A 13,902-nucleotide genomic window follows, 5' to 3' on the forward strand; every position below is an offset into this window, starting at 1 on the left:
TATTCCATTCATTCCTCACCTGTACATAAGGATCACACCCTGTGTATATGAAGAAGAGGTTGAGTTGTTTTTTTTTTTTTTTTCCTTTAAAGCTAGAACACAGACGTCTATGTCACACATGTAATATTTAGGTTTAAAAAAAAATACAGCATTCCCTCTCCATCCCAAAATCCTGGCCCCCAACACACACACACACACACACACACAAAGTATCTGAAGAGACATAGTCATGGACAGAAAATTTCAAATAAAACCAAAGTGGTTCAAAAGTTAGCAACACCGAGAGGCTGCATTAATATTAAGACAATGGTAAATGTATAAATATCAGATAAATATACGTCAAAAATCTAAGTAAGCCAAAAAAGTGTATTACTCCATTGATTGCTTTTCACATTTCTATCAAAGGTAACTTTAATCTCCCCATTTAAATGAATGGGAAGAATCTATAAGATTCCCCAACTTCAAATGAATTTCTAAATTTTGTTTTACTACAAAATTCACTGCAATCAGCCCCATGAATTACTTATAAAATATGTCAAATTAGTGTGGTTGGAATATTTCACATTTCGAAATTATTATTTTACAGTTGTCAAGACACAAAGTCTAATCAGAAAATATCTGCAGGCTTCAAATATCACTTAAAGAAACACAAAGAAGGAAAGTTAGAAGTCAAGGAGGATCATTCTGCACAGAGCAAAAGACAAGCAATCGTGGAGAGGCCTCATAGACGTGTGGCACTGCACTCTACTGCATTATCACTGACCTCTAACCTCTCCTCCCGCTCACAAGTAACCTGTGAGTGCCCTGGGACTAAGTGGTTGTTTTTAAAAGTTCTTGCGTCATATTTACTTTTCCCTGAGACTCTTATCAGAAGCTTGATGTACTCAAGTCCCATAATTCACACACACACTCAAATTACCTACCCAACAACATAGAGACAATGGGAAACACAACATGCCACACTCATAACAAAGTAAAATAATCAGGGTGCTTGGGTTTTTAAAAATGGACCAGATGATTGTCAAGGACACAGCCACAAGTAAAGAGTATCAGCATTGTGCTCTTGATAACAATTAAAGGAATAAAATAGGGTTAGTTTTTAAAACAGCTCCCTTCCTAAGAATCCAAGTCCCAAATTCGAAAATAATTTGTCTTCCAAAAGCCCACTTTTTCACAAAGATGCATTTTTCCCACAGAATAAGTGGTGGTTCCGTTCTGCAGCTGACCCACCAATACTTATTTAACTCATAATTTACTGACATATGCTACAGCGAAGAATGAACATAGTAAAAGTACTTACAGTACTTCACATGCACTTTAGTAGTTCCATAGCTTTCCTGAGGTTCACTAAGTGGTTGTTCTTGACTCTTTCCTCTAAAGCCCTCAGGTAATAACAGTGAAGAGAACAACTTCATAGATTATGGTCTACATATGCTTACAGAAAATGATAACTTCATGGATACAAAACTAAACAAAAACCTTCCCAAAAAACTAAGTGGGGGAAAACAACACCTAAGCGAAGAAGATCCTAGAGTAATGAACAAATTTCAAAATTAGACAGGGCATAAATTATCCATATGAGACAACAAAGGAAGTTCATCTGAAGCAGGGGTTGATAGTCTCGATGACATTACATAAAACAGATTTTGACCAATCAATACCATTTGTCTGTACAAGTGACTTGGGTGTAAGTACATATTTTAATGTTTCTGCTTACAATAAATTTAGTCCAAACAAGTCAAATCACAAGGTGAAAAATTAACCACACCTTTGTTACCACTATCACAAAAATAAAAATTCACTGTTTACATAATACAATTCAAATAAAAATATACGTTTAAATTACACAAACATAGGAGTGAATGTGCCCCTTTTTTTCCCTACTAATTGTGATCAAGAAACTATGGACAAGAACTTTTATATCATTTTTATATATACCTTTTATATCATTTTTAATGTGACTTTCAACTTTTCCCCAAGTTTCTATAACTAACATAAAAAGTTTCAGAAAATATTTTTTCCTAATTGAAGACAGTTTAATGTTTCTTGCTTTGGGCTGTCATCAAAATAAATTTGAACTGCATAGATCTCAAGGCTGTTCTAACCAACAATGTAATCTCAGACCCACCCCCACTAAAATATTGTTTGCCTACTTCTTCCCATACAGAATCCACAGCTAAACCATTAAGGTACTTCATCTCTATTACCTCTCTGAAAACACTATCATACTTCTTAACACACTAGCAAGTTGTTTTTTTTATAGGAGGGCTTTTCACAAAGGAGTGCCACTTACCCCTCCTGCCTTCAGCAACTTTCTTCTAAAATCCTCTGTGGGGTTGTTGAAAGTTAGCTTTTCACAGCGGAGGTGATTCACTGGTGGATGGCCTTCAAGATGCAGGAATAAGTCATAATCAAAGCGGACTTTCTTAGGTTCTTCCTATAGAATTAAAAAATTAAGAAAGATGAGCTAAGGAGCTGGGGTTGTGGCTCAGTGGTAGAGTGCTTACCTAGCATGTGTGAGGCGCTAGGTTCAATTCTTAGAACTGCAAATAAATAAATAATAGAAAAAAGGTCCATCAACAACTAAAAAATTATATACTGAAGAAAAAAAAAGAAAGACAAGTAAGACAAAAATAGAAATTTAAAACAAAGATTTAATCCTCATAGGGAAGAGGAAAGGTCTAGACTCTTAACAGCTGTAGCAGTAGAACTGAAAAATTTTCTTATGGAATTCCATACAAAACAAAATTAAACTATCTGATAAATTGGTTTCTTTTATTAAGGGAAATCCAAAAATAATCAACTCATCATCTTCCCCACAATCTCTCAAGAGTGCAATGCTACCAACAAAACCTCCCAACCCTCTACACCTATCATCAAAGTCTGCCATTTTCTCTCCTACATATTCCTTGAACAAGCTCTCTAACTCCTACTGCCATGCTCTTACTCATTGTCCAAACTACTATAAACTTCCTCCTCTACTAGGTCTTCCTACTTCAGGATTCCTCATTCAGGCTTCAAAATTATCTACATAAAACAAAAATCTATCCATTTTTACTCCCTGGTTAAAATTTTAACAGCATCCAGTGGCCATTAGGGTAAAATTCTAAACTGACTTGATTGACATATAGGGGATGCTGTGACCCAGCTCCTGGATTCTTATCCCACCACATCCTTTCTGCCCATCTATTGGTCCAGCAATATATTATTGCTAATTGCCTCTCAATACCTACCCATATTCTACTCTGCTTTACATTATTATTTTATTGCTTATCTCTGTTCCTCCACCTCCTGCTTTACCTGGAAGTCTTTGAATCCTTCTCCACTCAGGTTTCACTTGGGAAAGGCTTCACTGAGTCCCACCCCCAATCCCCACAGCCTCTCCTTTGCTGTGTATCTCCCTCTTATTCCTGCCACATCTTAGAATAATTGTCATATTATCTACATTTACCCTGCTGTATCATAAGATTACTAAAAGTAGGAACAATGTATGAATTGTACCCTTGACAATTAGTTTAGTGCCTGCACATAGCAGAAATGCAGCATATCTGTACGATGAATAAAGAATAGCATTTTCCTGAATAATGAAACAGGAAGACAAAGCTGGGTGTGGTGGCATGCAAACATTTATCAACCCTCTCTACACAGTAATTTTTTAACTCTCCAAGGTGAAATTAAGATTGCAGATAACACATGTAACTAATATGTACTTGAACATTCATCTCATTTTATTCTCCCAGCTCTCCCTGGGGAGAGTTGGGAGCTCAGTTTTGTTGTTGTTTGACTAACATGATGGAACAAAGTGATCTGAATGCAATTCTTTGGACTCAAAAGTCTTACCACCTAAACTGTCAAATTATATAAGCATTATCTACTACAAATTCATGGTTTCTATCTCCTTATCCCGGCTTCCCCAAAGCAAAAGCCTCCACATTTCCTCACGCCCTCTTCACTGCCATGCAGTCTGGCATGAAACACACCCCTCCCATCTCTTATCAGAATGCCATTCTCTACTGGTTTTCCTCATGGTTAACTGGCCATTCCTTCTCACAGGCTTCTCTTCTTTCTTCATTGACCCTTAAATGTACTTTATCTTTCCACAAGTTTCCAAGGAAGAAGACACCCAATGACAGGAACCAGTTTTAACTATGTGACAATGTCTCCCCTGGCAGAATCTCCTGCTCAGCTCTCAATCCACTGCCATAAGCACCTTCCATAGGTGACCTGCAGCAACGCGAAACTCACAGATTACTTAAATCATCCTTTCTCCTATACTCTATATCTTAGCAAACAGCAATCCTAACTGCATGCCAAAGTCACCCTGCACCACTGGATCTCCCTCACCTGCCACAGTCAAATTCTCTCGCAGTGCTATTAATTCCTCCTGAACTTTCACATCCACCCACCATTCTCTAGACACCATGACCACAGCCTTAGCTTATTCCTTCCCCATTCCTTGCCCAGTCTCTGTTGCTATTGAACTTGCTTCATTCTACTTCCCACAATGATGCAAGTGACTTTTCTAACACAAAAATCAACCTTTCCATTGATTTAAAAAAAAAAAAAGCCTTTAAAGGGTCATCATTGTCTACGATGTAATCCTACTTCCTTGGATTGCCTTTTACCACCTTTTACCTTCCAGCATTGCCTTTTACCACCTCCACTGTATTTCTGTTATTACACCCTTTCCTTCCACAATTTTGAAGCACTTGCAGTACGTCATCATATTATCTCAATGATTCCGCCATGTGCTCACCATGACTGAAATGTCTTCCCTCCCAGCATACTCCCCTCCTTTGCCTGGTTAATGAGAACTCATTATTCAAGATCCAGTTAAAGCAAACTCCTCCAGAAAGTCTTCCTAAACTCCCAATACAATTTGAATTAGGCATTCCCATATTAATGCAATTATCACATTAAATTATGAATATTTTTGTCTTATTGTTCCTGTCAATTGTAAGACAGTCAATGTAACCTTAGAATTAATTTAAAAGGAGGGCAATCGTCTGCCTTTTAATTGGGAATATAAATTGATAAGGCCTTTTGTTAGATATTTTGGTAATATCTAGCAACATACTAAATACCAATGATGCTTGACTCCGTAATTCTACTCCTAAGAATCCTTCCACAGAAATACTCAGATATGCCCTGGAGTTCTATAAATGCTTATTTTAAAAAGCTAATAATTCTATTTCAAGGATTTTATTATCAGGATAATTTATTCTAAGATTGTCCTATTTATTAGAATTCAGTATTCACAGAAAAGATAATGTGTCCTTAAAATAATGTGTCCTTACTTTTATGTTAAGCAGTAAAACCTGTGTTTTGTAGTAACTAACAAAATTTGAGCTTAAAAATGGAAAAAAAAAACTCAAATATGGGTTCAAATGTTTATAATAGTATTGTTTATAACAACAACAATAAGTTTTTAATGATCTATATCATCACCATGGAATAAATAACATTCATATATTTCAAAATTATGACTTGGCAAGGCTTATTGCTAAGTAAATTAAAGGTAAATCACAGAAAAATATTGAAGTATGAAATATTGTACCCCACCATTGACATTTTTTAAATCTGTGCAAATGCATAGGGGAAATCTAGAAAAGCCATACTAAACTATTAACAATCTTGAAATGGAAATCAAGGAAATAAAATTCCTAAATTTCATTCTATATACTTTTACTAGACGAACACATACTCCTATATGCTTTTTAAAAAAGAAAAATAATGAATATAACTAAGTAACAGTAGAAAAAGAATGACAACTTTAGGTTATAGCTTTCAATAGTTTAAAACAAATAAACAAAAAAGCCATTACTTTTCAATAAAACTAAGAGTAAGGACTGTAGAAAGTGACTCACTATGAATCCCAGTATAATTTTAAAGTTTGTTTTTGAGTAAGGAAAAAGTAACCATAAACTTGTGTTTTGGCCAACGGGGCATCTTCTTTTAGCGGACAAATGTCTATATATTATATCAATACGATCCTCAGCAAAGATTCTTCTTCAAAGTTCAAATAAGAAACATGTATTTGTTCTATATATAAAACTAATGCATCTCCTACAGGTGGAAATCTGGTTTGGGCATCACATCACCCCTCTCATGATGCAGGAGTTTCAGTCCTTGATATTTAGTCATGTGCTTTTTCTGAAAATAGACTAAAAGAGAGAAGCATATAGCCTTTCAAACCTAAAGTGCCAGTGTGAATTATGTTCCAGGGTGCCCGTTAGTTCTTAGTTTCTGAAACGTGACTCTCAGGCTGATTTTGTTTAGCACAAATACAAAATAAGACAGACTAAACACACTAAACTCAAGAGAAGGAATGACACTCAACCTGCTCTCGTCTCCACAGCTCAAATAAATGATCAAAGATGAGGACAAGCACAAAACTGAGGCAGGGAGGCAGGGCAAGGCTGGCAGACACAACCTGCAGCTGTAGGGCTCCCCCAGCATCATGGGGAACATGCTGGGCTGCTTCCTCTCTCCCAGGAAAATTCTAAATACTTTTTAGTAAACCATTACTGTAATGGATGCTCACTCTTCAGGAAAGAGTAGGACAAATTTCTATAATAAAGAAAATGATAAATGCTCAAGAGAAATGAAATAAACATTCTGGAACTAGAGCCTAGACCTACTAAATTTTTACCACTGAATCATTTCAGTAGGAAGAGAAACAAGAAATATATCTACTTGGACCTTGAGGACATCATGTTAAGTGAAATAAAACAGACACCAGAGACAAATGTTGCATGATTCCACTTATATAAGGTATCTAAAATAGTCACCAAATTCATAGAATGTAAGACTGGAAGACTAGTTAGCAGAAGCTGTGTGAAAGTGGAAATGGGGGGCTGGGGATGTGGCTCAAGTGGTAGCGCGCTCGCCTGGCATGCGTGCAGCCTGGGTTCGATCCTCAGCACCACATACAAACAAAGATGTTCTGTTTGCCGAAAACTAAAAAATAAATATTAAAAAATTCTCTCTCTCTCTCTCTCTTTAAAAAAAATAAAAAGCAAAATGTGGAGGGTGAAAGCAGCACATATTTAAAAAAAAGTGGAAATGGGAGTTATTAGTCAACAAGCATGAAGTTTCAATTAAATAATGTGAATGAGCATGAAAGATCTGTTTCATGACACTGCACCTTCAATCAACAGCAAGGCACACTTAAAATCTGCTCAGAGATGATGTTGTATTTTTACCACAATAAAATTATTAAAAAATACACCCAGCTCAGAGATCCAATACACACACAAAAAAATACAATATTCTGTATTTTCTGAAATACAGGGGGAAAAAAGCTTGTTTCTAAGAGGCTTAAGATAAATTAAAAGGGGTGGCAAAATAAGACTTTCTTTTTGATTAAAAAAAGTCAGTAACAAGGGCTGGGGTTATGGCTCAGTGGTAGAGCACTCGCCTAGCACGTGCGAGGCACTGGGTTTGATGCTCAGCATCACATAAAAATAAATAAAATAAAGGTGTTATGTCCAATTACAATAAAAAATATATATATTTTTAAAAATCAGTAACATATAAAAAGTACTTAAAATACTACATCCAAGTACTCACCACTGAGATTAAAAGAACTCTTTCACTAAATTTGCTTTACTTCTTTCTTAAATTTTTTGTTGTTGTTGTTGTTGGTACTGGGGACTGAACCCAGGGGTATTCTGAGCTACAGTACCAGTCCTTTTTTTTTTCTTTCTTTCTTTTCTTTTCTTAATTTTGAGATAGGGTCTTGCTAAATTGTTGAGGCTGACCTTGAACTTGCAAACTTCCTGTCTCAGTCACCTGGGTCATTGGGATTACAGGCATGTTTCACCATGCCAGGCTAACGCTTTCTTTAAAAAAAAAAAAAAAGTGTAGATAAAAGCTTCTCCATCTCCTCCCCCAGTAACCAATGCCTTTAAATTCCTCTATTGTTATTCTGACACATGCTTTTATATCACATATGTGCATTTCCAAAATACCATTTACTCATCTCATTGATTTTAAAAAGCATACATCAATGCTATCACAACCACATATATATGTATTATATATGTATATATATGTATCCACACATTTTTATGTATTTACTTCTACAACTCAAATTATCACCATATTCTGAGACTTAAGTACTATATGATATTCTGTGTTATTAAGTCCCATTTATTAATCCAAATATCTACATATGGCCCACTAAGAAGATCCTGACATTTTAAATTATAAACACTGAAAAATGTGTATGTCTCATTATGCTCATGTGAAAATAGCAATAATTATTAAGTATGAAATCTTAAAGAAAACCTAAAACCAGAAAATAAACAAATTTAAATACTAAATAGAGAAATGCTCTTAATGGCATTCAGTCTAAATGTCTATAACAAAGGAAGAACTGCTTCTATCTCATGTGCCTCTTTCTTCTTTCACATTTTAGGAAACCAACATCTCTCATAAAGTAAATGTGTCTAAGTCACGGGTACAAGTGCTTTTAGTGTCTTCATTATAACTTGCTTTTTATTCTACTCCATGAGTTTGAAGTAGACAGTGGGAGGATAAGGAATAATACATGGTGCCTCTTCATTCTTCATTGATTCTTTTTTAATTCTAGTGTATGGAAAGATTCCAGATATTTATATACAGTAAAAAGGTGAGCAAGTCAAAAAATAGATTCTTATAAAAATGACCAGAAAAGCTATAAACAAAAAAAGTAAGAGATGGCACTCCACTACTGTTTTCAAACTGAAGCTGGAAAAATGTCAACCTCAGATGATGAAAGAGAGGTTTATCCATAACCATGCAGTCAGTCCACCTCAAGAGATCCTAGTTGCTTATCCTCTGATTTCTTTGAGTCAAGACTTTTGGGCTTAGAGGGCTAGATTCTTCCTAAAGTATAACCCAATCCCTAGATGAAATTGAAACACTGGATATAATGTGACAAAAAGAAAGAAAACCATCATATGATCTTCATTAAACTTTCAAAATATTTTTTAAAGGTAGGGCTAGGAAAAAGGCTCTGAATTTCTTCTCGTAAATAAAACCACTTAAATTAAAAATACACTGTAAAATGGGAAAAAGATTTGAGTATTCATTTCTCCAATGAATATAAGCAAACAGACAACAATAAGCATGTGAAGATATTCAATGTCTTAAGTCATCAAAAAAACACAAAGCTAAAAGGAGATACCACTTTACACACATTAGGATGACCATAGTCAAAAGGAAACATGGAAAGTTAACAAGTGTTGGAGAAATTAGAACCTTCATACATTGCTAATAGGAATGAAAAATGGGACAGTCACTTTGGAAAACAGTTTAACAATCCCTCAAAAAGTTAAACACAGAATTACCATATGGCCAAACAGTTCTATGTAGGTATATACTCAGGAGATTTGAAAACATATGTCCACACAAAAACTTGTAAATGAATATTCATTATCAGCATTACTCATAATCATCAAAAAGTAGAAACAAGTCCAACAGCCATCAAACTTACAAATGAAAAAACAAAACGTGACATATTTATACAATGGAATATTATTCAGTTTTAAGAATAAGTACTGATATATCCTACAACATGGATAAACCCTGACAACATATTAAGTGAAAGAAACCAGACACAAAAGGCCACATATTTATAGTTCCATTTATATAAAATGTCCAGAAGAGGAAAGCCTATAAAGAAAAGAAACAGATTAATGGATACCAGGGACTGGAAGACAGAATGAGAAATGAATGTTAATGGGTACAGTGTTTCTTTATGGGGTGATAAAAATGCTCTGAAATTAGTGGTGATGGTTGCACAACTCTGTGAATATACCAAAAACCACCATGCGGTGAACTTTAAAAGGGTGAGTTTTATGGTAAGTAAATTATATCATAGTTTTTTTAAAACAAGAAAAAAAAGAAAGCCAAAAGTTTAAGGGAAATTCAGTTTGAAATGAGAAGAAGAAAAAAAACAGATCAGTGCATTAATATAAATGCAAGTATCAATGTATTTCAACAAATTCTTATTTGATGAGAGATATATGAACAACTCAGTGTTGTAACCACTTTGAAAGATGGTAATTATGCTAGTAAACATTATTTTTGAGGCAGAAATGTTTAGTAGAGCCAATGGAGAGAAAGATCTAGATCAAAAATCTGATTTTAACACTGTAACTATGTGAGATCTTGGATTAGCTACTCAAATTCTCCACGACTTGGTTTCCTTCCCTGTAAAGTAGGGTTAGTGGTACTTACTTCTAAAAGGTTTTTAAAGTCATTTTTACAAATCTTAAGCAAAATAACATACATATCAGCATACTGTCAAGTAAGCACTTGAACACTGAACTATGGAGAAATGTTACTGACTAATATGTCACAAGAATACCAATAATAAAGAAACTCCAACTAATTGGGTAGAAGGTTTACAGAAATATGGTGCCACAGAAATGTGGTACATAAAGAGATAGGGTAAGAAAAATATGAAAAATAAAATCCATCTTGTCATTCTTAGGACAGTGTTAATATAACTTAATTAAAAGTAATTATCTCTTCAGCAGAAAGCAATCTTCACTGATTTCAAAGTGAGCCTTGCATATAAAAAGCCAGTGGACACTGTTCCAGTGGCAGGTACTGCACAGAGAGTGGCTTATCTTTGATTCTCATCTTTTACTGAGCATCAGAATCATTCAGAGGACTACTAAATATGCATATCTGTAGGCTGCACACCAGAGGTTCTGATGCTCTGGATCTGGGTAGATTCTGAGAATCTCTTTTCTGACTTGCTCTTGGGTAATAATGCTGATGCCATCCCAAGAACCACATTTTATGGAGCACTGGCTTGAAAAACATGAAACTGTATTTGCTTAATTCCTTTTTTTTTAAGTGAATTTTCTCACTTCAGGGCATGTAAAAACTATAATACCTTTGGAAGAAAAATAAGGAACAGTATGATTAAAAATACTAGAATTTATTAGGTATTTAGTTATACAGGAGGCATTATTCTAAATACTTTAAAAATTTTAGAGTAATCATTTTATGTAATCCTTATAGCCACCTTATGAGGTAAACAGTCTTATCTCCCCATTTTATAAATGAGAAAAGTAGCCCTAGAGAGGCTGGACAATTTATTCAATATTATATAGTCAGTATACTCTGTCACATAGGTACTGTTGAAAACTTTCGATTCCAGTTGAATTCATTATGTCTCTAGTTGAAATTACTGTATATGTGTGTAGGTATTACCTAAAGATAACTTGAGATTATTCTTTGTAAGCCTCAAAAATTCTAGAAATATGAAATGAGAAAAGGAGCATTTCACTGAAAAACCATAATTCCTCTTTCCTATTTTACCAAAACATATCAATCTTGTGCAACATGGTAATCACTCTTCTATCAAAAAGGAATACTTGATGAATTTCATATAATTTTACTTCATATCACTGAAATTATCTTTTCATAGTTACCTCTACCATGATTAAGAGTAATGATAGCCAAAATTCTAGGAAGACAAGTTTAATTTATTTTAAAATCATCAAGCCATAGAAGGGTTTACAAGTCAACATCATTTTAAACATTTGGTGAAAGGAGGATCTTCTGAGAGATTAATGGGTAAAGATTACCTACCTTGTTTTTAAAATAAACCTCAATTGGCAAAATGAAACCAGCATACCCAGATTCTTCTACTTTGTAAGGTGGATCTTTGCACACTGCAACATTAAAAAAGAGAATAGGAAAGATGAGAATAATAGACAAAAGACATTCTTCTTTCAAAAAAAAGAAAGAAAGAAATCCCATTCTATATCTAGATCACCCCCAGTTTTCACAACCCCTTATCAGTCCCATGGTCGACTGTCTTTTGTAGTCTTTATTTCTTCTCTAGCATCTGCAACAATAACTTTTCCTATCTTGAGCAAACATGTGAGTGATTTATTGAGATCTTGGTGGAGCATAGCTCATCAAGCAACTATGATCATTAATGAGTGGACTTCAGTTGTTATCACCTGCTCTAAAGCCTTAGGTAAATTAAAGATAGCTCATATGGCTCAAAGCTTGAAAATAATGACAAATTTCCTAACAAAAGTCCTATATCTGGGCTTAGATACAAATCACTCTCTACCTAAACTGCTCACTTGTTTGAGATGCCCTGATGTCTATGCCAGCCTCCTTCCTTAAGAAATCGCCAACCCACAGTCCGTCATCTTTATTGATGCCCATGAAAATTCATTACCCGCACCCTCCAAAAAAGGAAAGTATTGAAATACTGGTAAACATACAAACACTTAAAATCTAATCACGTCACAAGAATATATAACAAACAATAAGGCATCTGTATTTCTTATGGAGTTAGAAGGAAGCAAAACTATTAGGTAAGCTCTTGGGGAATGAGAGTGAGAGCGATCCTAGGAAGCTAAGATTTCATCCCACTAAAATTTTCATTCAACCAAAATCAATCAGAAGCCAATTTTAATTATCCAGGTTAAGACTACAGTTTTGTTATCCAGGTTAGGACTACAGTTTTGTAGTTTCACAAAGTAAAAACCATATATATATATTCATTCAGTAAAACTAAAAAACAAGGTCATAGACTCTGGTATGTCAAGTCCTCTGCAGCTGCTCCAGCTTACCTTCCCAGGCTTCTCTTTGTCACCTCCCACCTGTTCCCAGTCCCCCTGCTGTTCCTTCCACTACACCTTGAACTACTCAGTATTCTCTGTGCAATTCAAATCCCAATTTCTTCATAATGACCTTCTAGTACTACATCCCTTCTTCTTTTACCTCACCCCCCACCCACGACTGGAGCATTAACTGAGTCATTCAGCAGAGCTTCTTAGGACCATATAGTCAAGACCCTCACCTGCTAACTTCCATTCCCTCCCTCAAGGACAGAAAAAATGTTTATCTCAGGAAGATAGTATGTCTAGAGCTCTGGCTGCCAATCTGTGATCCACCTCAAACTCCAAGCTACCTCTGCAAAGTTTCCTCTTCCTGACAGTATGAAGATTAAGCAGACTGGCATGTGGCAGTTATAAAGTGGGTGTTGGTGTCCCCTCAAAATTCATACGTTGACACCTTAACCTTTGATGGTAACAATTTTAGGAGATGGGGCCTATGGGAGGTGATGAGGTAATTAGGGTAGAGCCCTTTTGAAAGGGTTTAGTCCCCTTAAAAAGAGACCCCAAAGAGCTCTCTGGCCTCTTCCACACATGAGAAGGAAAAAGACAGGAGTCTGTAGCTCTGAGGAGGACCCTTGCTAGACCCCAACAATGCTGGCACCCTGATCTCAGACTTCCAGTCACCACGACTGTGAGAAATCAGTTTCTGTTGTTTATAAACCACCCAACCTATGATACTTTGTCATAGCAGCCCAATGGGACTTCGTGATATGCATAAAAGACATAGCACAGAGCCTGGCACAGTGAACTTCTCAATCATTGACTCATGTGAGAGAGGAAATCTATCCCTAAAACATGCAGTCACCATGAAACCTTGAAAATCTAAAGGAGAAAGCAAGTAGAGGAACTGGATTTGGATAAGAATACTCAGGTCTCTGGCCCTCAACGGATAAGTCTCTAGACAGCTTCCAATGCCTTTCCCTTTAACAGGGAGATAACACCATCCACCACCTGCAAGCATGGGTAGAATACGCAAGGAGACTCTATGGAGAGTACTACAAACGTGGTATTTTTATTACAAAAAGGGATGTTGATAATGTACAATGAAAATGGTTTAGACATGCTCCAAGTATCCATCCGGTTACAAGAGGTGCACGGAAGGCAAGATTTTAATGTCTGACCAACCTTAGGAAATTTTCCCCTAACTGATATCAGAAGTAATTCAGGAAGAAGCCATCCTGCTTTAACCTTATAGGTTGACCTAATAACCTATTGGAGTGACTGTCAGTCTTACATCCACTGACCACCTGCCAACTTG

At 35.6% G+C, this 13,902-nt stretch overlaps 1 protein-coding gene across 2 annotated transcripts in view; it reads right to left on the bottom strand.

Moving 5' to 3' along the window:
• Positions 1-13,902, bottom strand: part of Mllt3 (MLLT3 super elongation complex subunit) — a 259,432-nt gene that overhangs the window by 95,063 nt on the left and 150,467 nt on the right. For both annotated transcript variants that reach the window (XM_027950583.2, XM_027950584.2), the window contains exons 3-4: positions 11,596-11,678; positions 2,294-2,437 (exon numbers count right to left, since the gene is read on the bottom strand). In XM_027950583.2, coding sequence (XP_027806384.2) covers positions 2,294-2,437; positions 11,596-11,678 — 227 coding nt within the window. The remainder of the gene's footprint in view (positions 1-2,293; positions 2,438-11,595; positions 11,679-13,902) is intronic.

This window comes from Marmota flaviventris, chromosome 13 (genome assembly GCF_047511675.1).
Source record: "Marmota flaviventris isolate mMarFla1 chromosome 13, mMarFla1.hap1, whole genome shotgun sequence".
In the NCBI taxonomy this organism is placed as follows: Eukaryota; Metazoa; Chordata; class Mammalia; order Rodentia; family Sciuridae; genus Marmota; species Marmota flaviventris.